Raw genomic sequence first — 26,308 nt, 5'->3', positions numbered from 1 at the left:
TGGTCGGGAGTAGCCAAATGCTAGGCATGCAAACCCAATAGGTCACGGTTGACCGAGAGTTGGGTTTGGGAAGCTGGACTTGAGTTTGAGTCAAGTCCAGGGTGTTCAATCGATCGGGCGATCGATTGAACAGGCTCCAATCGATCAGCCGATCGATTAGAGTGTGCTGCGATTGTTGGAATGGCCCAAATCGATCGGCCGATCGATTGGGGTTAGAAAATCGCGAGCACATAAGCTCTCCCACTCGATCGGGCGATCGATTGAGAGCTGCCAATCGATTGGTCGATCGATTGGGCAGCAGAATCTCTCGCGCGGACGCGAGAGAACAGAAAGGCTCTGAATCGATCGGCCGACCGATTCAGGCAGTCCCAATCGATCGTTCGATCGATTGGGAAGTGACTGTTGCGTAGGTTGCAGGCGATGGACGGCTGGAATTGTTGGATGCTGACGTGGCAATCGATTGGGGATGGATTGGATGGATTGGGAGCACATGTTTAAAGTCTTGGCGGAGCGTTTTCTCCACAGTTCTTTGCGAGCTTCATCTGCGATTTATGTGCGATCTTCACAACACTTTCTCTGACTTTCACTGCCAGTCTTGAAGGCACTTGGAGGGGCTTCTCCAAGGTTCAAGAGGCAACAACAAGCTGCAAGTAAGCAAGAAGAAGTAGTGTTTTTATTTGTATCTTGTACTCTCTTCTTGTATTTTTGTGTGTGTTGTTGTGTGAGTTTGTACGAGGCTTCTCTACCTCCAGCTACGACCGAGAAAGAGTGTTTCACAGTGGAGATAGTGTGTCGTGTATGGATCCTTGGATTAGTCACCTCTTCTTGAGGTGGATACCAAGTAAATCCTAGTTGTTAGCGTTGTGTGTGTCTTGTGTTTATTTCCACTGCACATCATCAAGACGAAGCAACCGACAAGCGCGACGAAACGCTATTCACCCCCCTCTAGCGGGCATAAAGGTCCCAACATTCTGCTCCTTCCATCAGTCAATAACACACAACATGCGTGATTGCTACGATCTGATACCGATAGTTAGCAGACCGGCTCCGCATGGATACCGCCGTCGATAACCACCTCCTGATCGATGGCACAGAAGCCGATCTGCAAGGAGAAGGAAGGAGGACGACTGAGTCACACCATCATCAACCCTTGCAAAGGAATAACCTAAGTCCCGCCCGAGCCTCTGCCGAGTGGATCAGACCATCGACACGGGAGGAAGAGAACTAGAGTAACGCTGCTCGAGGAGATAGGAATGACGATCGCCGACGGATCGATCGGTAGAAATTCTAACCGAGCAAGGAAGTCGCATGCTTGGCGACTTGGGATCCACACTGTTGGCTGCAACAATGAGAGAGCTGAAGGACCTGAGATCAATTTTGGCCTTAGAGATTTAGAGGGAGTGGAAATTCCTCACGATGATACACTAATCATCTGAGCAGTAATTGCCAATTATATAATCCATCGAACTTTAGATACAAGAAGCTCGGTGAACATCATATACAAGAAGGCATTCGATCAGTTGCAAATCAACCCGAGTGAACTGTTGGTGCAATCGACCTCTAGGGTTTCGATGTTTGACAATATAACCAAGCGTTGACCCAAACATGACTTGATGTTTGGGAGAGAGAAGTCTAGTTAAATCTAGATGACTAGCAAAGGTAAGTCCTAACTTAAGGTTAGGCAAAGTGGAAGTCCCGGTGAGTGAAGCCGGATCCTAGTGAGTGAAGCTAGGTGGTGGAAGTCCCGGTGAGTGAACTCAGGCCCTAGAGAGTGAAGCTAGGTGGTGGAAGTCCTGGTGAGTGAAGCCAGGCCCTAGTGAGTGAAGCCAAACCCTATTGAGTGAAGCCAGGTAGAGGAAGTCTTGGTGAGTGAAACTAGGCAACCCCAGGAGGTAACCCTAGGTTATACTTAATATCTGTTAATACTGTACTAACTCAGTGTTGCAGGGAAGCTCGGCTAGGTCGACTGGCTGACCAAGTAGCTGACACGAAGCCTAGACGGGTCGAAAGGCAGGCCGGACGTTTGACAAGTAAGTGAAGGTAAGTCACTAGAGAGAAGTGATTGTGAGGACGCGTTCAATTAAATTAAAATTAATTCAATTAAACAAAATTAAATTTAAATTTATTAAATTAAATAAAATTAAAATAAAAATTATTTAAAAAATTCTTTTAAAAACTTTAAAAATAATTTAAAAATTATTTAAAATTTTTTTTATAATTTTTTTTTTAAAAATCATTTTAAAATTCTTTTAAAAACTTTAAAAATTATTTTAATTTTTTTTTAAAAAAATATTTTTAAAAAATATTTTAAAAATTTTAAAAATTATTTTATAAAATTATTTTAAATTTTTTTAAAAATCATTTTAAAAGTTATTTTAAAAAATTAATTTTAAAACTTTAAAAACTATTTTAAAAATTCTTTTAAAAACTTAAAAAAATCATTTTTAAAATTATTTTAAAAATTCTTTTAAAAACTTTTAAAATCATTATAAAAACTATTTTAAATTTTTTTTTTAAAACTTTAAAAATTCTTTTATAAACATTAAAAATCGTTTTAAAAAATATTTTAAAAATTCTATTAAAACTTTTAAAAATCATTTTTAAAATTATTTTAAAAATTCTTTTAAAAACTTTTAAAATCATTTTAAAAATTCTTTAATTTTTTTTTTGAAAAAATATTTTCAAAAAATATTTTAAAAATTCTTTTAAAAACTTTACAAATCAGTTTAAAAATTCTTTTAAAACTTTTAAAAATCATTTTAAAAATTCTTTTAAAAAATTTTAAAAATCATATTTAAAAATTCTTTTAAACTTTAAAAATCATTTTAGAAATTATTTGAAAATTCTTTTAAAAAGTTTAAAATAAATCATTTTAAAAATTATTTTAAAAAATTCTTTTAAAAACTTTAAAAATCATTTTAAAAAATTTATTTTAATTACTTTTAAAAATTATTTTATAAATTCTTTTAAAAACTTTAAAAATCATTTAAAAATTCTTTTTAAAATTTTAATTTTTTTTTAAAAAATTATTTAAAAATTATTTTAAAAATTATTTTAAAATTTTAAAAAAATCATTTTAAAAATTGTTTTAAAAACTTTAAAAATCATTTGAAAAATTCTTTTAATTTTTCATTTAAAAATATCATCTTAAAAAATTATTTTAAAAATATTTTTGAAAATTATTTATTTTTTTTTAAAAAGCATTTTAAAAAATTATTTTAAAAACTTTGAAAATTATTTTAAAAATTCTTTTGAAAACTTTAAAAATCATTTTAATTTTTTTTTAAAAAAATTATTTTTAAAATTCTTTTAAATACTATAAAAAATTATTTTAAAAATTCTGTTAAAACTTTAAAAATCATTTTAAAAATTCTGTAAAAACTTTTAAAAAACATTTTAAAAATTATTTAAATTTTTTAAAAAGCATTTTAATAGTTATTTTAAAAATTCTTTTAAAAAGTTTTAAAAACTTTTAAAAGTCATTTTAAAAATTCTTTTAAAAACTTTTAAATTTTTTTTTAAAAAATTCGTTTTAAAATTTATTTAAAAAAAAATCTTTTAAAAATTATTTCAAAATTATTTCAAAATTCTTTTAAATATTATTTAGAAATTATTTAAAATTAGCTTAAGTTAAAAATCTAATTTAAAATCAACTTAACTAAAAATTATATTAAATTAATACTGGTTAAATTAAATTTAAATTTTACTAAACTAAACTAATTAAATTATGTTAAACTTAAAACTTAAATTAAGATGAAAATTAAATTTTAAACTTAAAATAAAGCTTAAATTTAATATTAAAATTAAACTTTAAAATTAAGTTAAACTTAAACTAAGCCCAAACTTAAAGTTAAATTAAAATTAAAATTATTTCTAAGTGTTACTTAAATGTGATTTAACAATTTGAAATTAACAACTTATTTAATTTACTTAATTCCTAATCTTGTTAACAGATTAATTAATCTACTAATTCAACTTCGAATTAATACCGACTACAAACTTAATTAATCCTACTTTAAAAAAATGAAATAAATATTATAACTAAGATTGTCATTAAATTAACTCAACTAAGATTGTCATTAAATTAACTCAATCAATTAATACAAAATTTAAGTAATTTTAAACAAATAAGTAGTAACAAATTATTTTAATACACCTAAATCTAAAATTAATTATCTTTTAGACTAGTTGTTTAATAAATGACCAATTATACCAAGTATATAGAGATAATTATGTAGAAAAATATTGCTAACCCCAAATCTTCTAGAACACTTAGGTACCCAAACCCTAGTGTTGACTTCAGGGGGAGTGTTGACATCAGGGGAGGTGTTCTTGAGAATTATGTTTGTAAAATTTTTTGAAAAAATATTTTTATAAAAATATTTAAAAAATCTATAAATACAAAAATATTTTGAATAACCTTCTCACACTTTATTTGAAAAATATTCTTAAAACATTTTCAAAACTTTTTTAATCATTTTGAAAACTATTTTACAAATTTATTTTATATACTCTATGCTTTTCAAAAATCATTACGACTTAACATATTTTAAAAAAAAAAATTATTTCGTTACTTAGTAAACATTTTAAAACTTAAGTTGACAAGGTCTTTTTAAAATGTTTTTGTGCACAATCATTTTTAAATTTTTTGTATTGAAAAATGTTTTGAAACTCACCTTCAAACTTTTGCAAATCCTAAGAATGTGTCAAGTTAAGGGGGAGCCCTGATTGAAAGACTAAAGTAGTTTTTTTTTTAAAAAAAAATACTTTTGCAAATCTTTGAAACGAAGTTTGAAAAATTATTTTCATAATCTTTTACAAAACCTCTCTTTGCTTTATATTTTTTTTTGTGTGAAAACACATTGAAAAATAATTTTAAAAATACTTAATTTAAAAATTCTCTTTACTTAAGTTTTCTTTGATATTTACTTAGAATTTTTTTTTGAAAAATATACATTGAAAGATGTTTTTGCAAACACTTTGGAAAGTTTTTTTCGCACATTGTTGGTGCAAAACCCAGTAGAACCTTAAGTTTATATCCTTTTGATGTGTGCCAAAGGGGGAGAGTGATATCTTAAGTTAGGAAAATCTTAAGTTAGAAAAGTTAAAACATTCCTAACATTCCTAACCTCTCTTAAACTTTTTCGAATTTCTCAACTTTTTCAAATCTTGAGAATTAACCCTTAAAAGACCCAAGTCTAACTTAAGAAAATTGTCAAACATCAAAAGGGGGAGATTGTTGGTGCAATCGATCTCTAGGGTTTCTATGTTTGACAATATGACCAAGTGTTGACCCAAACATGACTTGATGTTTGGGAGAGAGAAGTCTAGTTAAGTCTAGATGACTAGCAAAGGTAAGTCCTAACCTAAGGTTAGGCAAAGTGGAAGTCCCGGTGAGCGAAACCGGAGCCTAGTGAGTGAAGCTAGGTGGTGGAAGTCCCGGTGAGTGAAGTCGGGCTCTAGTGAGTGAAGCTGAGTGGTGGAAGTCCAGGTGAGTGAAGTCGGGCCCTAGTGAGTGAAGCTAGGTGGTGGAAGTCCTGGTGAGTGGAGCCAGACCCTAGTGAGTGAAGCTAGGTGGAGGAAGTCCTAATGAGTGAAGCCAGACCCTAGTGAGTGAAGCTAGGTGGAGGAAGTCCTGGTGAGTGAAGCCAGACCCTAGTGAGTAAAGCTAGGTGGAGGAAATCTTGGTGAGTGAAGTCAGACCCTAGTGAGTGAAGCCAGACAATGGAAGTCCTAGTGAGTGAAGCTAGGCAACCCTAGGAGGTAACCCTAGGTTATACTTGATATCTATTAATACTGTACTAACTCAGTGTTGCAGGGAAGCTCAACTAGGTCGACGGACTGACCAGGTAGCTGACACAAAGCCTAGACTGGTCGAAGGGCTGACCGGACGTCTGACAAGTAAGTGAAGGTAAGTCACTAGAGGGGAGTGACTGTGAGGACGCGTTCCTGGGAAGGGAACTTAGGCGCCTATCCGACTTAGAACCATTTCGAAACTCTAAGTCGAGATCTTGACTAGATTCTGATCTCGGAGAGACGGAATCTAATTAATATTCTGTTTGATTTTAAACTGTGCTAATACTCTATGTTGTAGGATATATATCTTATATTTTGCCTTCAGACTATCATTTTCTTGCAGGAAGGAATCTGTTGGAAAATGAGGGTTTGAGCGCCCGGGAGGGTTCCGGACGCCCGGAGGTAAAATTTTATCCCAACATCACCTTGCCAAGTGGAGCTCACTGATTGGCTCGGTTATGTCACATCCAAGGCGCCCTGAAGGTTCCGAGCGCCCCGAACCTCCTATATAAGGAGGGTCAAGGTTGGAGCAAGAACAATAACTTACAATCAGCTCTTCTGTGCTCCTGCGACACTGTTAAAGCTCACCGACAAGTTTTTCTTTCGGTCTTATTTTTCATAATTGTCGGCTTTTTCATTTACTAATTAATTCCTGTACTTAACTTGTAATATTCTGTTGAATTATTAGTGGTTGCCCATCGAAAGCATCCTTGCGCGTGGAGTGTGGGCCTTGGAGTAGGAGTCGCCAAAGGCTCCGAACCAAGTAAAAGGTTCTTGTGTTAGCATTGTTTTGGCCTTCGACTTTTTCGCTGCGTATTCTTTCGAAAATTTTTAATCGATATTCACCCCCCCTCTATCGAACGCTACGATCCAACATAAACTACTACCGATGACGACCCCGCTCTACGGTTTCACGGACAACGAAGTGTTGTCGATCGACCAAACCAAGTTGGCCATCTCACTCGACGAAGAGTCCCTGAAGAGTACAAGGACCACAACCTTCATTGTGGTAGACGCCCCGTCGGCCTACAATGTTATATTAGGTCGATCGACCCTCAACAAGTTCCTAGCTGTAGTGTCCATTTATTGCCAGAAGATTAAGTTCCCGGTGGACGACAAGATAGGAGAAGTTAAAGGTGACAAATTAGCTGCTTGACGATGCTACGTCAAGATGGTTAGATCAGAAGCAAGGACTGCTCGAAAAAACCCATGCCTGGAGGTGAACGACATCATTGAGAAGCCCCGTACGCTGGTTTATGAAGAAAAGGAGAAGGTCCATATCCACCTGAGCTGGTCGGAAGCGACCACCTTCATTGCCGCCGATCTAGAGAACGAGAAAAAGGCAGAGCTGTCTGCTTGCCTTAGGTGAAATCATGACGTGTTCGCCTGGTCGACCCACGACCTCCCCGGAATCTCGCCGAGTGTCGCCCAACATGAGCTTCATATCCAACCAAATGGCCAGCCCGTGAAGCAGCGGAAAAGGGACTTCAGCGCGGAGCAGAACCTGATCATCCGGGAAGAAATAGAGAAATTACTGGAGGCCGACCACATCCGGGAAGTCAAGTTCCCGAGCTAGCTCGCTATGTCATGTCGGTCTCCAAGCTAGGCAACAAATGCCCGGTGTGCATCGACTTCCGTGACTTGAATAAGGCGTGTCCGAAGGATTTCTATCCGTTGCTTTGAATAGACCAATTGTGGACTCTACCACGGGCTGTGAGCTAATCTGCATGCTCGACGTGTATCAAGGCTACCACCAAGTTCTACTCTCCAAAGAAGATCAAGAAAATGTTAGTTTTATCATGACCGATGGAACATTCTGATATAACGTCATGTCGTTTGGACTGAAGAATACTGGCGCTACCTACCAGAGGCTCATGAGCAAGGTCTTCTAGTAGGGGAAATCATCTCCGCTAAAGAGTGGAGGACAACTAGTACTGCATCCTTCATTTTGGTTCATTTAGAAAGAGAACCTTGCAAAAAAAAAAAAAAAGCCTAATAAAGAAATCTCACGATTGGGTCTTGAATTAGTAATGTAGGAGATGATAGAAATAAAACACTTGATTGTTGTTACACCAATTCAGAGTATTTTACAATAAGAAAACTTGTCCAAAAGAGGTTATTCTGTAGAATCATAAATACGCTGGGGGGGGGGGGGGGTGAACAGCGTTTGTCGAAAATCGCAAGTTAAAATGAGTTATACAGCGGAAAAGGGAAACAAAAAGACAACACTAACAATGCCAAGTTGTACTTGGTTTGGAGCATGTGACAACTCCTACTCCAAGGCCCGTGATCATTGATCACTTTCGTTGGGCAATCACTATCAATTTGTAAATGAATTATAAAAATTGAGTACTAGAACTGAAAATAAAACTTGTTACTGACAAACAAAAAGGAAAATGAAGTCTCTCATTCCTCGAACTTCGAAGCAAACTTTTTGTTTCATCAGAGCCTTTTCAGAGAAGCACTTAAATATGAAAGTTTAGCAGAAAATATTCTGAAGCTACTAGTTGAAGGCCCTTATATAGGCCCATTCTTGGCGCCTGGAACCCCTTCGGGCACTTGGACCATGCTGACGTGGCCCGCCCAGTCGATGCGCTCCAACTCATCTCTTGGATAAGTTTTCTGGTCCGGGCGCTTGAACCAACTCCGGATCCTCGGACCGCCCAGGTACCTGCGGCACCTGCCTAGGTACCTGCAGCACCCGCCCGGGCGAGCTAGTCCAGATTCCCGGACTAACTCCGGGCACTTGGAGTCCGGGCGCCCAGAAGAGTTTCGAGTGCCCGGACTCCCTTTTTTCAACAACTTCTTCCCTGCAACAAGGGTTAGTTCAGGCAACAGAAAATATATTTATCCTACAAAATAGAGTTAGCACAATATTAATAAAATATGAGTAGTAATTAAATCATGTCTCCCTGAGACCAGGATCTAGTTAAGTTCTCAATTTAAGTTTTCCAAATAGACCTAAGTTGGATCGACGCCTACAGTTCCCTCAATTGGGAACGAGTCCTCACTGGATCTCTTCTCTAGTTGCTTACCTCCACTTACCAACTGCAGTCGCTTAACTTATTTTGACCCACCAGGTCTTTCCGCCAGTTGTCAGGTCCAGCTGACCCAACTGGATTTCGGCCGATTGTCAGGTCCCACGGTCCCAACCAGACTTCTTGCTAGATATCGGGTCCCATGAACCTATCTGAACTTCGCACCAGCTATCGGTTCCCATGGACTTAACTGGATTTCAGCTTGGTGTCAGGTCCTTCAGACCAATCAACTCCTGCACACTTGGTAGAAAAGTTAGACAAATAAAACATCTAACTTTAACCTATTTGTCATACATCAAAACCTGATTATTAGTGCAACCTACACCAACATATTAAACCACTTTGAATTAGATCAAAAAGTTCAAAATCAAACGAGGCTTAAAAAGAAAGAAAATAAGAGAATCCCCGTGCTCGATTGGTGGTTGTACCAATTTAGAGCGTACCAAGCTTTGATACCACTTGTAGGATCGACGTGCACGTGAGAGGGGGGGGGGGGGGGGGGGGAATCACGTGTATTTTAAAAATATAGTTCTTTTTTAAAACTTAAAGAAAAGTGATGTGGAAAAACTAAATATACGCGAAAAACACAAGACTCGATCAGCTACTTGATTCGGAGCCTTCGGCAACTCCTACTTCAAGACCCATGATCCCTAGGATTGTATTGCTAGACAATCCACTAACAAACTTTTTCTGGAACCACCGGAAAAAGGAATCGAGTACAAGAATTAAGAAGAGTGTAACATGTTAGTCCCGTGTAGTCGCCAAGAGGGGGATGAATTACCTAAAATTACAAAAATACCCTTCTAAAAATTTTTTGACTTAAATTAGACAAGATTCAATTAAATTAGAATGAAATAAAAAGAAAGTATGAGACGATCAGGTTTACTTGGTTTGTAATCAGAAAATTGCTACTCCAAGATATAAAAGCGCACTAGTATATTCTTTTATGAACAAATCCTTGGAGGCAGAGAAACCTTGTATATGCGTCGAAGAATAAAAAAGAAAGTACAGAATGTGGAAATGAAAATACAAAAAGTGTTGTCGAGTCTTGTTTGAATGAAGACCAGAGTTCTATTTATGTCCACGGTTCGAAATTAGCCATTTGCTGATGTGGTGACTCGAGGCACCTGGACCCGGTCCGAGCGCCCCCTGTGGTACATCTCATCTACTTGCAGTGGCTACGCAACGGTCTAAGTATAAAACTTTATCCTCGCTTGGGTGCCTAGAATATTGCTGACATAGACATACGACATCATCCGTAGCAATGGCTCGTTGAGGCGCCCCTGCGCAGCCAGGGGTTCGAGAGCCCGGACTCACTTCGGGCGCCCAGAGTCCGAGCGCCTGGACTTGATCCAAGCTCCTGGACAAGGCCAACTTAGTATTGATTTTATCCGACTTTAGCTCCGATTTCTTGGATGATTCTCTAACCATCTAGAGTTGAGCTCACACCAATCTAATCCCGACCTTAAGAATTCTAATTTTAATAAATTTTAAATTTAATAGTTTTTTCTTTATAAAAAATAGTACTTAACAGGCCTAGTTCGAATTAGATCTGGTGCAAAATCGAAACTGATTCAACGGATTGATTACTTATTAATTTGGTTCAGTAAATCCAATTTGTATTCAGTTAGATGAGTGGGTTAGAAGTCTGACCGTAAATAAATGGATGAATTATCGTTTTAATTGTTGGTTCAATAAACAGTTCAAATCGATAGTTAACCGTCTATTTAAAAAAAACTTTTTAAAAAAATTATTTTAATGATATTAATGGTATAGTTCAATATAAATAAATAAATTTATTCGAATTTTTTAATCCAATTTTGAAAGATTTAATTTTGACTCGTGGGCCAAATATTTATAACATGAAAATATCATTTGAAAAGACATAACGGTCACTGCCCGCGCTCGGCCGATGCATAGAGCGGTAAACGTAAATTCGTTTGTTTTTTTTAAATAAAAATAAATAAAACAATTGGTTGAAAAAGTGTATAAATATTCTCCTAAATGTTCGGAAACCTCGCTCACCAACTCCATCGATCCGCTTCCTCTGTTCTCCGATCCTCTCACTCCCTCACCGCCGACGACGTCGTCTCGTCTCCATGGAGAAATCGTCTCTCTTCCACGCGGACGGCGCTGATATCTTCCAGATCATCGAGAAGGCTATCCTCGTCGCCGCCTTCGACCACCCCGACGAGTTAAAGAGGCAGCAGGATACGATCGCAGAGTTGTGCTCCAAAGCGCTCCTCCAGCCTTTTCCTCAAGGAGCCAAGGCCGATGAGATCATCAAAAAGGACACCGAAGAGATCATCAAAAAGGAAAAGGAGGAGGAGGAGGACCAATCCATCGACGTCGTCGAAGAGGTGACGCGGATTAAGGGCATCCTTTCCGGCCATCACCATCAGGTTTTAATTTATTTGTTCCAGTCTGCACTAGTTTAGGGTTTCGGATTCTTTATCTTAGGGTTTTGTAGGCATACATATTAATTAAACAGATCAATCATTGAATTATATAAATGTGCTTGATGCACAGGCTGATGACGTCCTGTTAGATTTATTGAGGGGTCTGCAGCAATTGAAGTTCACGTACGACATCCTTGAGGTGACTATATATTTACCACAGTTAATTTGTATATATCTAATATATTACTGTAATTAATATTCTGACAATTTTAGAATGATCATCATCTTATTTTTCTCCTTTTGTTTTGGTGATATATAGGCGACGCATATCGGATTTGCTGTTAAAGTCTTGCACAAGCACACTTCGAAAAACATTCGCCACTTGGCTCGAACTGTAACCTTGTGAGTTTAATTCGTTTACTCTGCCATTGATTAAATGCCCATTTCTTTATTATTTCAGGCGTTTTCTGATCAACTTGTTTTTGACATTGTGAAGGGGGTGGAGGAAAGTAGTGGATGAATGGGTCGAAGCTACTGATGCCATTACTGGTTTGCTATATACGGCCCTCTCAATTAATTAATCTCTTGTTTTCCGATTTAATTATATTAATTACCATCTTGGGCTGTCTAACTGTATATATATATATGATCTGAACATGACTTGCAGAAAATGGGCTAGACGACTCTGGGATTCCTTTGGCTTTGGCTAAGGTTCAGGAGGAAAGATCTGTAGAAGAAAAAGTAGAGATGACAAGGCAAGAAACAAGACTGCTACCAGTTTCTACACAAGAGCTTCATCATGTACTTGGAGGAGTCGGAGCAATCCCCGTCAACGCTCCAAGGGAAGAATTAATCAAGCCAAGGGGAGTTGCTGAACCAGAGCCTGGCAGATTGCCAAAGCTTGCCTCTCGGCGACAACTTCCACCTCAAAGGAAGCCACCATCAATTCCACAACGGGATGAGCAATCTAAACTGCAGGATGAGGAAGCTTCGGTTCAGGCAAAGTTGGAAGTGGCAAAGCGCAAACTGCAAGAAGGATATCAGAGAATTGACAATGGTAATTAAGTTAATTAGTTTGATACAATTAATCTTTGCTTTCTTCTCTCAAGTCTCAACTCATTTTGATAAAAATGTATGCATGAAATTCCTGAAGGAAGTGTAGTGGCAAGTAGTGCATGCTGATGGTTCCTTAATTTTAATGCAGCGAAAAAACAGCGGACGATAAAAGTGGTTGAGCAGCGAGACATGCCGAAGAAGGGACGCCGCACTTTGAAGCCTATTCAGAAACTGAAGAATGAGATTAAGGAATGGGCAAGATCTCATTCTGTGAAGCCGTCACAGAAACAATGAAGAATGAGATTAGGGAATGGGCAAGAGCTCATTCTGTGAAGCCAATGAAGAATGCGATTGGGGAATGGGCAAGAGCTAGCTAGTTCATTCTGTCAAGTCGCAACAGAAGCAGTAGCTGCAAGGAGCTATTCGACACATGCATCTACAACAAGAACTTATAGTAAATCAACTAAAAAATTCCCTGAATTGGATCATTGGTTGTTGTTTGAATTTTCATGTATATTTAAAGAGGACTTGTTCCTCTTTTCTTGTGTGTGTTTTGTATATAACATTAGCATAGTTGTCTATTTGAATTTTGTTTTGGTTTATTGAATGGCTCGAAGCAAGTAAACGTATTGAATTGTAAATACTTTTGAAGTCGTAAAACAAAATGATTATGATCATGCTTTCAGATGAAGTTTGATAGGTGCAGTGCAACGTGCAATGTGCAATGCGGTAGCTCCATGTCAATTGGAGATCTGAGTTGACTTCTGGAGCATGACCTTTCACCATCTTCTTAGGCAATGCTCTGCATAATTCTCAGCAATTTGTTAAGTTGTGCCCTTGAACTTGGAGCCATCATTTTCCGGATTACACAAATGAATCAAGTTTCTACTCCAATGAATTAACTGTGATCTATTCTGTAAACGTTGGGCAACAAAATGCCTACAGATAGATAGATGTTCTTCATCTGCTGACTTGGCAGCATGGATATGAGAATGAGATCATCCAAATTTCAAATTGTTTCTCTACTTGCTATTCATCTTGAACAGCTTTCTTATTTTAAGATTGTACAGCAGCAAAAATCTCACTCGACAAAACAAAGAGAAGCTTTACAAAATATGACAGGAAGGAACCAATTCAATGGCAAGTTACAACCAAGCTCTCTGCTGCAAGGTGAACTCTTCTTTTGCACTGCTGCATCATCTTAATCACACTGTTTTCGACTGGGACGATTGGTTCGGCCTGATCTTGAACCGGTTCGATCGGGAAATCACCGGTCTGTTCCGGAACACATCAAGTCCGGCAAGACAAGTGCCATGGCGGAGGGAGATCCCAGAGAGCTTCTAAAGGCAAGGGATCCACCTGCACCATGTCCAAGTACTCCTGCACTCCGTTCATGGCGTAGAGCGACGCCGAGAACTGGCGCTCCACCTTCATCCTCTCCAGCTCCGCCATCTCCTCCGACGCAACCCGCGGCGGCAGCAACAGCTCGCCGCAGTCGAACGCCCACGAGGAGGGCTCCTGCAGCAGCGGCGCCAAGGAGGGCCACACCAGGTCCAGCTCCTCGCCCAAGTTGCCATCTTGCTGATTCCTCTCATGGTAGGGAGCATCGGCGCTGGTGTTGCTGGTGTTGCTGCTGCTGCTGCTGCTACAGATTTTTGATTCGGCCGAGATAGACGTAGATGAGCAGGGATTGAAATTGATGCAGAGAGGAGGAGGAGGAGGAACAGGAGTTGGATGATGAGTTGTTTTTTCGCCGGGAGGGTGAGGATTGATGTTGGTTTTGGGCGATGCTCTGTTCTTACTCTGTTTCTTGAGTTTGAGGAGGTTACGGACGCGGGAGGCGAGGGGGGAGTCGGCGTCGGCAGCGGAGGAGGATGAGAAGTTGGTGCGGGTGTTTGCGCCTCGGAGGAGGCAGGCGGCGGCGTCGTAGGCTCGGGCGGCCTCCTCCGCGGTCTCGAAGGTGCCGAGCCACATGCGGATCTTCTGGGTGGTGTCCTTGATCTCCGCCACCCACCGTCCCGACGGGCGCTGCCGGACGCCGACGAACTTGGTGGTCTTGGCCTTGGCCTTGGCGGACTTGGTCTTGGAGGCCGTTGGCAGCTGGTACTGCTGTTTCCTTGGGGGATTCTGTTGGAAATGGAGCTCCATGGCTTTTGTGGCCTTCGGTTTCAGTTTGGAGGAGAAAGGGAGGAGAAGAGGTTGTGGTGGGTGTTTATTTAAAGGGTAAAGGGAAGTGGGACCCACCCTAGATTTTGTCATTTGTGTTTATTTCCTTCTAGCCCTTATTTATTATTGTTATTGCTAAATTTGACTTATTAGTCTGCACTGCCTCGTGGGAAAACTCCTTTATGCCCCCTAGTGTTTCAGAAATCACCCCCCTCTCTAGGGTCTAGGAAGTTACATTTTGTTCTTTATAAGTTTAGAAATTACTCCATTCTATCCTTTTTCAATTCACTTTGTGAAGATAAATTTGTTTCTAAATCACTTTCTATTTAGCTCAAAGTTAGACATTCGCTTGATAAATTAAATTAACGATAAGGTAACACTAAATGTGTTAAATGATTTAAGGGTAAAATGTTCTATATAAACTTTTGATCCTAATTCAATAACCATTTTGTACCGAAGACCTGATAATAAACAAAAATGATCAAAACGACCTTTGTTAAAAATATTGATAACTTTAATAGTTTTTTAATTGTAAACAAAATTGAGACAACACAAAATGTAAGGGTTCTAATTAAAAAATTACTTTATATAAAACAAAAATGGAAATGAAACTAACCCTTTCATTATTTATTGAAGGTGTTGTCATGGAGTTCTTGTCTTTTAATTGTTTGTTTATTGGAAGTGGTAGGGTTTATCTTGATGGCTGAGCTTCCAACGAGGAGGAGTTTATTTCCATGCTAATTGATAAGTTAAGGTTGTGCTCGACATGTCTTTTGTTATATTTTAAAAGATATTCTCCTCTATCGACATTAAGTATTATAAAGTTGTGGAATTGATGATGAGCATATTCCATTTCATCTGTGAAATAGAAAAAATTATGATTTGGAAGGTTAATCACTTTGATATTTGTTTGAAACATCACATTCGATTCATTCACTTGGTGGTTTGAGGTTAGATTAGCAAGCTTTAAGGTTAATTAAGTTTCTAATTGTTTGTTTAATATTATGTGCTTGCATGTTTGTTTAAGTTGCTTGAATCATGACTCTCTATATAAATATTTAGAATACACCTTCCCTCGTGTGTGTGTGTGTGTGTATATATATATATATATATAATGATATCTTGTACATCTATTCAGTGTATACTCCTAGATAATCCTCACGTGTCTGAGCGCCTAGATATTTGCTCGGACACCTCGATTCTCAAAAAGTGAATCGAGACATCCAAAGCTACATCCAAACACTCAGACTTATGAAAGTCATTAGGAGTATACACTGAATGGATGGACAGACTAATCTCTCTCACTATATATATTATATCTTATTTTTTCAATCATTTCTATTGATTAATCCCGAATAGAAAATTAAATTTATTAATTTCATTCTCCATAATAATTTTCCATGTATTATAACTAATTAATATATGGAATATTTTCAATAAGATGAATATTTATACATTTAATGTATAAATAATTTTTTTTTAAAAACATAGATTTTAATTAATAATTTTAAAATCAAAATTGCGATATACTTTCAGAACGATGAGATTTAGTGGTCAACTCGTAAGAGGCAAAGTCATGGGTGCACGACAGTCTGCCACTTGGCAGCATTTAGAGCTTTGGGGGGGTGCTACGAGACAATATGGAAAAGGCAAGAAAGACATGACAACGAGGAAGAATTAGCAAATGTACCACCTTTATATAAAATTAATAATATTGTTCCGAATCAGAACAATAAATTAACGAATAATTTTATTTTAACAAACACGTAACCTAAAATTAGCAACATTCTTAATTTATTCTGATGATGAATAGAATTTTTTTCTAAAATCGAATTAGTTATCCTATCAAAATTAATTAGTATAGATTAAATATTTAGTATTAATTAAAATAATAATAATAATAAATATATATTGTTACCGTGTAGCCCAGTTGATGCTCCGGTTGGTACTCCGGCTAAAGTTATTTCATTTATGTATGAATAAATAAATAAATTATTTTATCATGTTATATTTAAATTTTTAGGATTTCTTTTTGAGAAAAAGGATCAAATAAGAAAATTTAACAACGTAGTTTAAGGTAAAATTTGACTAGTTTTGCTCTCAAATATGATTTTCCAATTTCTAAAGTCATCTACATGGATTGATTGAGTCGGAGATGGTCTGCGCAGAGGGGAGCTAGAATCTTAGTGTAAGTAATAATATAATATAATTAATAAAATAAAAAAATAAAAAATCTTATAATCATGAAACACCGTAAAATAATTATATTTATAATTATTCTTTTTGAAATTTTCTATTTTGAAATCTTTACCCAATAATTTTATTATCAATTATTAGAAATATATTTTCTACATAGACAATAAAATTATCATTCATTTTATAAAAATTGGCGCTGAGGAAAAAAGTAATTTTCTTGATTTGATGAATCTAAAAGTATTTTAGAAATAAAAGTACAAAAGATTTATATAGTTACTTAAAAAAAACTTATATCCTGAAAAGGTAAAAGACTAAATTACCCTAAAGGCTATAAATAAATAATTCTAATAAATTTATATAATCTAATATCCCCTCTCAAACTCACGATGCTACAACCAGAAGCATTTAGATTTTGTCAGATAAAAAACAGAAGCATGAAGCGGAATGAGCCTTGGTAAATATATCAGCTATCTGTAATAAGGAAAGAACAAAAGGTAGTATGATAGTTACCAAGTTGTAGATAATGAAGAGTTAAATGACAATCTATCTCAATATATATCATTCTCTCAAGAAAAATTATATTGCGCATAATCTAAATGACACTTTGATTATCACAACGTTCATATCTGCAAGCAACCAACGTAGTCAAACAATCTCATAAGTGATAGTACCCATGATACGATACTCAGCTTTTGTGGAAGATCTAGAAATAACATCTTGCTTCTTACTCTTCCAAGAGATAAGAGAATCTTCAAGAAAAATATAAAAGTCGGTGGTCGATTTACGATCCGTAAGGTTGTTCGTCCAATTAGTATCAGAGTATGCACAGAGCTCTAACGAGAAAGTAGCAGGGAATAAGAGACTCTGAAATTGAGTTCCCCAAAAAATATCGAATAATGTGAGGAACAACGATCCAATGAACTGTGGTTGGTGTAGTAACAAACTGACTAACCATATGTACAACATATACAATATCAGGACGAGTCACAGTGAGATAAACCAATCTTCTCACAACTATATGATGAGGTTAGGATATGGAAAAGCAGAACCATCTGATGGAGAATACCGAGCATTAGTCTCAAGGGGAGCATCAACTACTCTGTTGTCAGTGAAACGTGCACGCTCAAATAGATCAGCTATGTACTTTGACTGAGATAAGAAATAACCTTTAGGTGAAGAGACGATCTCGGTCCATAGAAAATAGCATAGTAAATTCATGTCTTTCAATAGCGAAACAACGAGCTAATTCAAACTTTAAATACTCAATTCCATCAAAATTATTATCAGCCATTATTATATCCTTCAATAAAAAAGATAAAAATATACGACTTGCATGCATACACTTGACAAATAAAGATGAATCATGATTACTGGGACGAAAGCCAAGCGAGGTAATCACTGTGGAGAACTTCGCAAACCAAGTATGTGGTGCTTGTTTGAGTTTATAGAGAGCTTTGCAAAGCCTGCAAACTTCACCAGATAGGTGAGCAACTTTAGGAAGAGGCACCATATACACTTCTTCTTGAAGATCGACATTTAAGAAAGCATTCTTGACATCCGTCTGAGATATTTTCCATTAACGGACAGAGGCATCTCCAATTAACATACGAATAGTAGTCATTTTAGCAATAGGGGCAAAAGTTTCTTCATAATCGATATCATACTCCTGAGAATAATCTTTAGCAATAAGACGAGTTTTGTACTATTCGATAGAACTATTAGATTTAGTTTTGATCATATTGACCCAACGAGAACCAATGACAGATTTCCTTGGTAGTAGAGGTACCAAATCCTAAGTATGAGTATGATGCACATCAGTTAATTCCTCGTCCATAGTATTCTGTCAAAGAGAGCTACTAACAACTTCTCTATAGGACAAAAGTTCAGAAAGCTGATGAACAGAGACAACAAAAGAAGCAAAGAAAGTATAATAATATGAATAATGAAAATCAGGTAGTTTAGTAGATTTACGAGGACGTGTAAACCAATGAATAGGATTGTCCATAATCTTACGAGGTGATGGAACAATTGCAAGAGGGGGAGGTGGAGGAGATTATTAGGACCTTTAATGTCTGGCTAGAAGGGGTTAATAGTCGATCACCCACTTTGATCGCTTCCTACACTTGTTAGTGCAGTGAAAATACAAACAAGCAAATAGAAAGCTAACTTAAAGACAATAAAAACAAAAAGAACAAACCAACACATTTGTTTATGTGATTCGGGGAGTAAGGCTCCTACTTCACGACTGTCCGTAAGGTGGATGATCCCAATTCGTCAGTGGATGATTCCCCGAAAGCTTCGGCTAGCTTAAGCTCTTTGTCGATGGAGAAACCTCGTCACAAACACTTGAAAATACACTCTTGATCACCAAGAGAGCTTTGGAGACTCTAATAGGCTTTAACCAAGTTTATTGTCATCACCAAGGCTAGTCACCCATGGGGAAATCAACAAACTGATTTTACCATTATCAGTCGACTGATCCTTACACCAGTTGACTAGTACTAGCTAACGACACTCCACAGAATCCGTGATTATGCCAATAACTTTTTACCAGTCAACTGCTATAGTGTATCAGTCAACTGTTATAGTGTACCAGACGACTGGCTATAGTACCAATCAACTGGCTACAATGTCAGTCAGCTGGCTGCAGTGTCAGTCAATTGACTACAGTACTAGTAGATTGGTTTTCATAACTGTCGGGTATAGAAACATTCTGTGCCCTACCCCAATCGACTGATCCAGTTGTCAGTTGATTGATAAAACTCTAAACCTAGGATTTTACCCTGAGTATAATATTTCATGCACTCATGCTCGCTCACACAATCTTGACCTTGCCTTCTAGCCTCCTTCATCTGTCTTATGTCCCTAGAATGCTTCCCCATCCTTCACGTCTTGTCTTCAAGAACTTCCTTCGACCTTGCCCTTTGTTGTCGTGTATTCTGTTGCCAATAGCTCCTTACTCCGAGACTTCAACCTTGCCAAGTCACACTTGGACTCACGTTACCAAGACTACACACTTAGACTTATACTGCTAAGATTCTCCCTTGGACTTTGCCTTTGGTAAGATCCCATTTAGACTTTCTTTGTTGTACCTACATTTTACATACTCACAAGCATATATCAAATACAACAATATACTTAATTTAAACCTTTGTCCAAACATCAAAACCTAAGGTCACATCATTGCTCCAATAATCTCTCCGTTTTTGATATTTGGCAATCCGTTTAAGTTAGGGAAATATATAATGCAATAAACATGCAAACAAAATATTCAATCACTCGTGCATAAGAAATGGAACCCAAACCTAGGCTCCCCCTTTACCTAAGCTCTCCCTTGAGCTAAGATTTTCCGTAAAGGTATTTAAGTTTCTTACTTAAACCTAAACTTCTACCCCTTTGCCGCACATCAAAAAGACTTCCAACAATACCCCAATTATTAGACTCTTATAACTCTAATGACCATAGTCATCATGTATTAATCCCCGATAAGATTACATATATGTATATCCCCTTATTTAGTTATTTTCTATGGCTGAAAACCAATATCAGACCGTATCAATCGATTGGCATTGACCCCAGTTGACTGCTCTCGTCAAAATAAACTCACAGAACCATTCTGTGCTTGATAAACACTATTACTAATCAATTGATATCTGAGCTAGTCGATTGACACCTGTTTTCAGTCAAAAATAATATTTCTGATCCAATTTCAGAAATATATCAAAAGTTTCACAAAACTTCAAAAATTCTTAAATTTTATGGAGAGGTCTATTTTACCCTTGTCTACTTGGTAAAATATATTTATCACATATCCCAAGATTGACATAAAATCTAAAACTATCTAAATGATTTAATTGAACCTTCATATAAAGTCCTAGTTTTGACTTCCTCTCGATGTATTTACCCATACTAAATCATAATGCATTCCTAGCATTAGTTTATATGGCATTTATACATCCAAAATAAATTTTCATGCAATATAAATCCAATGTCATACTTTCATGTATAAAATACATCCCATATGTGCAAATTCCCTAGGTTTGATACTCAAGTCCGTCTTCAAACTATTTTGATACATTTCAAGATCCATCTAGAATCCCAAGCAATGTCCACTTGAGATCTAATGGCCATAGATCCCAAATTGACTTTTTGAGCTCCCCCTAGAGTTCTTAACCTTAGCCACCTCCCTAGGTGACTCATTTACTCTGGCTAGGTCACATCGGTGTACCTCGGGTGTCACTTGGCTTACAAACTTGATCTTTTTAACCGTAGACACCTTGTCCATGGTTAATTTCTCTTTATCCTTAAATGGTCTTCCCTTGCCATTTCTTGACGACTCCTTGCTATAGTCATATGGAACTCTAGCATAAGACTCTCCCTTAGCCTTAGAGGGAATGAATATCCCAAACCCGATCTATTATTTTTGGGTCTCTGACTATCCAAAATCTTAGCAAGTCTATTAGATTCAATAGTGAATCTATCAAGGATTTTTTCAAAACAATCAAGCTTTACCTTCAAAGCTTGATTCTCCTTTTCTAGATTCCTAATTCTAGATTCTTGTTGTCCTCCTTGAACATTCTTAGACCTACCCACCTTCCTAACATATGAATCCTCTTCTTGGGATTATTGTCTAGGTTTTCCTTAGGTCTACCCTTACTAGATTTAACATGAATAGGTCTCCTAGGGTTATGATCTACATTGACCCTATTTCTATCATGATATCTAAATCCATAGTTATGCATAGGTAAATAACTAGCATTATTTCTAGCATGCATATCCCTAGAACATGAATTAATATTCAAATTAAAATTCAACTTAGGGTGTACCTTCCCACCTACCATTGGAGCTCTCCCTTGACATGAGCATCCACATGACATCATTCTCCTCCATTGCTTCAATCACTCCATCTCCTTGAGCTTGCTCCTCCTTGGGCACTTTGTGTGGTAATGACCCTGCTCACCCCACGTGACACAAATGATGTGCATCTTCTCATTCTTCTTCTTACAACTCACATTAGTTTCTAAATTAACTTTAGTGAGTTTAGAATTTACCTTCTTTACATTCTTGAGTAATGGATGTCTATTCTTGTAATGTCCCATCTCATCACATTCAAAGCACTTGATGTGTGATTTCCCGCTCTTCTTGGTAATTGAGGTTGAGGGTTGAGCTTCCAAGATCTCCTCTATCTTGGATTTCTCTTCTTCTTCTTCCCTCGAAGATGTGGATGATTCCACATCCTCCTCTTCGGATGTAGAGCTCATCTCCACATCTGATTGGTCCTTCTCCTCCTCTTGGACCAATGAGTCATTCTCCTTTAGCTCCTCAACTTCTCGTGCTTGTGTAGGATTTTCATGAAGAGTAATCATTTTGCTCCATAGCTCATGAGCACACTTATACTCACCTACACATGACACAATATTAGAAGGTAATAAATTCAATACAATTCTAGTTACCTCCTTATCCGTCTCCGATTGCTCTCTTTGCTCCTTGGTTCAATACCAAGGTCAGAGACGCTTCCCCTTTTTATCCGTCGGAGCTTCAAACAAAACTTCCAAAGCAGTCCAATGGTCCCAATCTATTTGGAACTAAGTCTCTAACCGCTTCCTCCAATACTTGAAATCATATCGATTGTATAGAGGTGGGATTCGGATATCCTATCCTAGTGGTCCTTCCAACTCCATCTTCTTCCTCTAGCATTTACTCCTTCCGGCGATTAGTCCTTCAAGAGCTCTCCTTACTCTGATATCAATTATCTGGACCTTTGACACCCAGATAGAGGGGGTGAATAGCCGATCACCTACTTTGATCGCTTCCTGCACTTGTTAGTAGAAATACAAACAAGCAAATAGAAAGCTAACCTAAAAACAATAAAAATAAGAAGAATAAACCAACATATTTATATACGTGGTTCAGAGATTATGACTCTTACTCCACGACTATCCATAAGATGGACGATCCCAATCCATTGGTAGATGATTCCCCGAAAAGCTTCGGCTAGGTCAAGCTCCTTGTTGGTGGAGAAATCTCGCCACAAACACTTGAACACACACTCTTATTCACTAAGAGAGCTTTGGAGACTCTAATAGGCTTTAACAAGTCTATTATCATCACCAAGCCCACTCACTCCAAGCTCCATTATATAGAGCTTGGGGAAATCAGCAAGTTGATTTTACTATTACTAGTCATCGTAGTCGACTGGTGCTAGCCAATGGCACTCCATAGAATCCGTGATTCTGTCAACAACTCTTTACCAATTGATTATTACAGTGTACCAGTCGACTACTATAGTATATCAGTCGACTGGCTATAGTACCAATCAGCTAGCTACTATATTAATCAGCTGAGTACAATACCAGTAGACTAGTTTTTATAACCATTGGGCACAGAAACATTCTGTGCCCTACCCCAGTTGATTGATCTGGTTGGCTGTCGACTGGTAAAATCCTAAATCTAGGATTTTACCCTAAGTACAATCTCGCATGCACTCATCCTCGTCTGCGCAATCTTGACCTTGCTTTCTAGCCTCCTCTATCAGCCTTGCGCCCCTCAGATGCTTCCCCATCCTTCACGTCTTGCCTTCAAGAGTTTCCTTTGACTTTGTCCTTTGTTGTCGGGTATTCCATTTCCAAGGGCTTCTTGCTCTGGGACTTTAACCTTGTCAAGTCACACTTAGATTTATGTTTCCAAGACTACATACTTAGACTTACACCGCCTAGATTCTCCCTTGAACTTTGCCTTTGCCAAGATCTCATTTGGACTTTCCTTGTACCTGCATCCTGCATACTCACAAGAAAATATCAAATATAACAATAAATCCAACTTAAACTTTTGCCCAAATATTAAAACCTAGGGTCACACCAATTGCTCCAACAGAGATGTCTTGACAATATTAGATATAGTGAAGCTGTCATGTGAAAGAGTAGTCGTGGGGGAGGCTTCGTCGACGTCAGTGCTAAAGGTATTAATGTGAATAAGATATACATAAGTCATGTCATGTGATAGAAGAGGTATGGAGAAGAAAGGAATATGCTCAAGAAACACAACATGACGAGAGACATTTAATTTTTATTAACTGGATAAAAACAACGATATTTTTTTTGACCAACACCATAACCAAGGAAGACACACAAAGCAGACTTAGAGGACAACTTATCACGCTCGACGTGTGGTCGGAGAACAAAATAGGTACAATAAAAAATACGTAAAGAGGAATAATTAGGAGCATGACCATACATTTTTTTGAAAAGGAGACAATCCTGAATTGTGAGAAGTTGGAATCCTATTAATTATATGAGTAGTAGTAAGAATTGTTTTGCCCCAAAAAATACTAGGAACATCTGCAGATAATAAGAATGAACAGATTGTCTCAATAAGATGTCTATGCTTTCTCTCCGCAACCCCATTCTGTTCAGATGTTTCTCGACACGAGGTTTGATGTATAATACCTTCTGATGAAAGTAAATGAAAACAAAATTGGAAGTGTACTCATCCCTCAAATCACAACTAAAATACTTAATAACCGTTAAATGTTGAGTTTTAACAAGAGCATTAAAGTCATTGAAGATGGTAAGATAATCATATCTGTGTTTCATAAGATAAACTCAAGTATAAATAAAACAATCATCAATAAAAGAAACATAATTCTTGATCCCCATGTTGTAGTAATAGGAGAAGACTCTCACACATTAGAATGAATAAGATCAAAAGAATTAGTAAAAAAAGATAACCTTTTATTAAAAGATAACACAAAAAATTTTGTCAGTTTATGACCACTACAATTAGAAATATCATGACTTTTTAAAGTTTCTAATACTCCAAACTAAGCTAAAAATTATAAACGAGACGCTAAAACATGACCTAGACTAGTATACCACAAATAAAAATTAGAAGAAGAATGACTCAATCAAAAAGATGATATATCGACATTAGAAGCTGCAACATTTGGTACTTGAAGTTTATCTAAGACATAGAGTCCCCCTTGCCTACGACCTATCCTAATCATCTTCTGAGATTGCGACTCCTGCACATAACAATTGAATGAAGAAAAAAAGATTGAATATCTAGACTCAGGCAATTGACTAACATAAATATGATTAAGTGTAAGACTAGGAATACAATAAACATCAGGAAGAGACAAACAAGTTGTAACAACAGAACCAACACTTAATAATGATATTGGAGTACCATTAGCAGTCATAACTGATAAAGATGAATTAAAAGACAAGGAGATAAAAGATAGTAAGTTAGAATGACATATGATAAGAGGCTCTAGAATCTAAGATCCACAAGAGGAAGATATATCTGATGTATCAGAGGATGACAAACCTATATGAGAAGAAGCAGACATGACAGAGGGTTGTGAAGTAAGGAACTGTTAAAACTGCTCGAGCATATGCGGATCTAAAGAAAGGGCAACCACTATATTACTGGTCAAACCTAAGTTTTAATGAATGACAAGTGACTTAAAGTTAGATGTGTTGTGTGATCTAACCTTTCTACCAAGTGTGCAGGACTTGATTGGTCTAACACCAGATTGAAATTTAGCTAGGTTTGGAGGACCTGATAGCTGGTGTAGAAGTCCAGATAGATCAAGGAGTAACCTGATATCCGGCAGAAAGTCAGGCTAACTCTGTGAGACCTGACATCTAGTCGAAGTCTAGTTGGGTCTGTGGACCTGACAATTAGTGGGAAGACCTGGTGGACCAAGGTAGAGTCGAGCGATTATGCATGGTAAGTAAGGTAAGTCACTAGAGGAGAGTATTCTAGTGAGGATGAGTCTCAATTAGGGACTTTAGTCATAGATCTAATTTAGATCCATTTTGAAAACCTAAATTAAGACTGTGATTAGATCATGGTCTCGAAAAGATAGGGTTTAATTAATACGATTCTTTTATAATTATGCTAACCTTGTTTTGCATGTTACACTTTGCTTTTGAACTAACATGTTTTTCCAAGAGTTAGAAAGAAAAATCAACCTTGATGAACAGTGCTCAAGGCGCTTTCTGTGTTGCTGAAGGTGCCTCAGAGGCTTGGTCGAAGGCCCATGCAGAAAGGCGTAGAGATGCCTTCCTTGCAAAGGAAGGCACCTTGAAGTTGGGTGCTAAAGGTGCCTCAGAGAGCCTTAAAGGTACCTTCGCTAAAATAAGGTAGAGGGCTTCATCGACGATAAGATCCAATTTTCAGGGGATAAAACTTAGGGTTGAAGGCACCTCCAAAGAAATTAAAGGCGCCTCTAATCCCCTTTAAAAGGGCTACTTGATCAGTGCTTTATGAACAACAATTCATGACTTCTACACGCGATCTTTCAAGCTTCTGGCTACTCCGACTTTGTCCTCTTTCAATGCTGTGATGCTGCTATGCCCTACTACTTCTGAGAAGCTGACCGACAATGAGCTCGATCCAAGAATCATCACTTGTTAGGTAACGGAAGTGTTATTATTTATTTAATTACTACATTAAGGAAAGTGTAGGCTGTTACACTTGTCCTATTATTTTTATTGTACTTGATTCTCTCTTTCGACGGTTCTGAAAGAACTCATTAGTGAATTACCTGTCGATAGATTCGTAGGACTTGGATCTTGGAGTAGGAGTCGCCGAAGGCTCCGAACCAAGTAACCAATCGCATACTTGCGTTTTCTTACTTTTTGTTTTTATTTT

General features: G+C 37.3%; 2 protein-coding genes across 2 annotated transcripts; one reads left to right on the top strand and one right to left on the bottom strand.

The window, feature by feature from the left end:
- The first annotated feature begins 10,933 nt into the window (after positions 1-10,933).
- Positions 10,934-12,583, top strand: LOC122038119 (probable mediator of RNA polymerase II transcription subunit 26b). The gene is made up of 6 exons (XM_042597727.1): positions 10,934-11,236; positions 11,364-11,432; positions 11,553-11,635; positions 11,730-11,782; positions 11,901-12,290; positions 12,438-12,583. Exons 1-6 carry the CDS (start codon positions 10,934-10,936, stop codon positions 12,581-12,583), a joined length of 1,044 nt encoding a protein of 347 aa, XP_042453661.1.
- Positions 12,584-13,317: 734 nt separating this feature from the next.
- On the bottom strand, positions 13,318-14,461 carry LOC122054696 (ethylene-responsive transcription factor ERN1-like). The gene has a single exon (XM_042616165.1). The coding sequence runs from the start codon at positions 14,435-14,437 to the stop codon at positions 13,580-13,582; it is 858 nt and encodes a 285-aa protein (XP_042472099.1). The 5' UTR covers positions 14,438-14,461; the 3' UTR covers positions 13,318-13,579.
- Positions 14,462-26,308: the final 11,847 nt, after the last annotated feature.

Source organism: Zingiber officinale, chromosome 1B, assembly GCF_018446385.1.
Source record: "Zingiber officinale cultivar Zhangliang chromosome 1B, Zo_v1.1, whole genome shotgun sequence".
NCBI classification, from domain to species: domain Eukaryota; kingdom Viridiplantae; phylum Streptophyta; class Magnoliopsida; order Zingiberales; family Zingiberaceae; genus Zingiber; species Zingiber officinale.
Note: the sequence above shows the minus strand (reverse complement) of the source record. Positions and strands in the feature narration are given on the sequence as shown.

Coding starts and splice junctions, on each gene's coding strand:
- LOC122038119 (XM_042597727.1), top strand. CDS start 10,934: ATGGAGAAATCGTCTCTCTTCCACGCGGACGGCGCTGATATCTTCCAG. Junction 11,433..11,552: donor TCACGTACGACATCCTTGAG/GTGACTATATAT, acceptor GGTGATATATAG/GCGACGCATATCGGATTTGC. Junction 12,291..12,437: donor ATATCAGAGAATTGACAATG/GTAATTAAGTTA, acceptor ATTTTAATGCAG/CGAAAAAACAGCGGACGATA.
- LOC122054696 (XM_042616165.1), bottom strand. CDS start 14,437: ATGGAGCTCCATTTCCAACAGAATCCCCCAAGGAAACAGCAGTACCAG.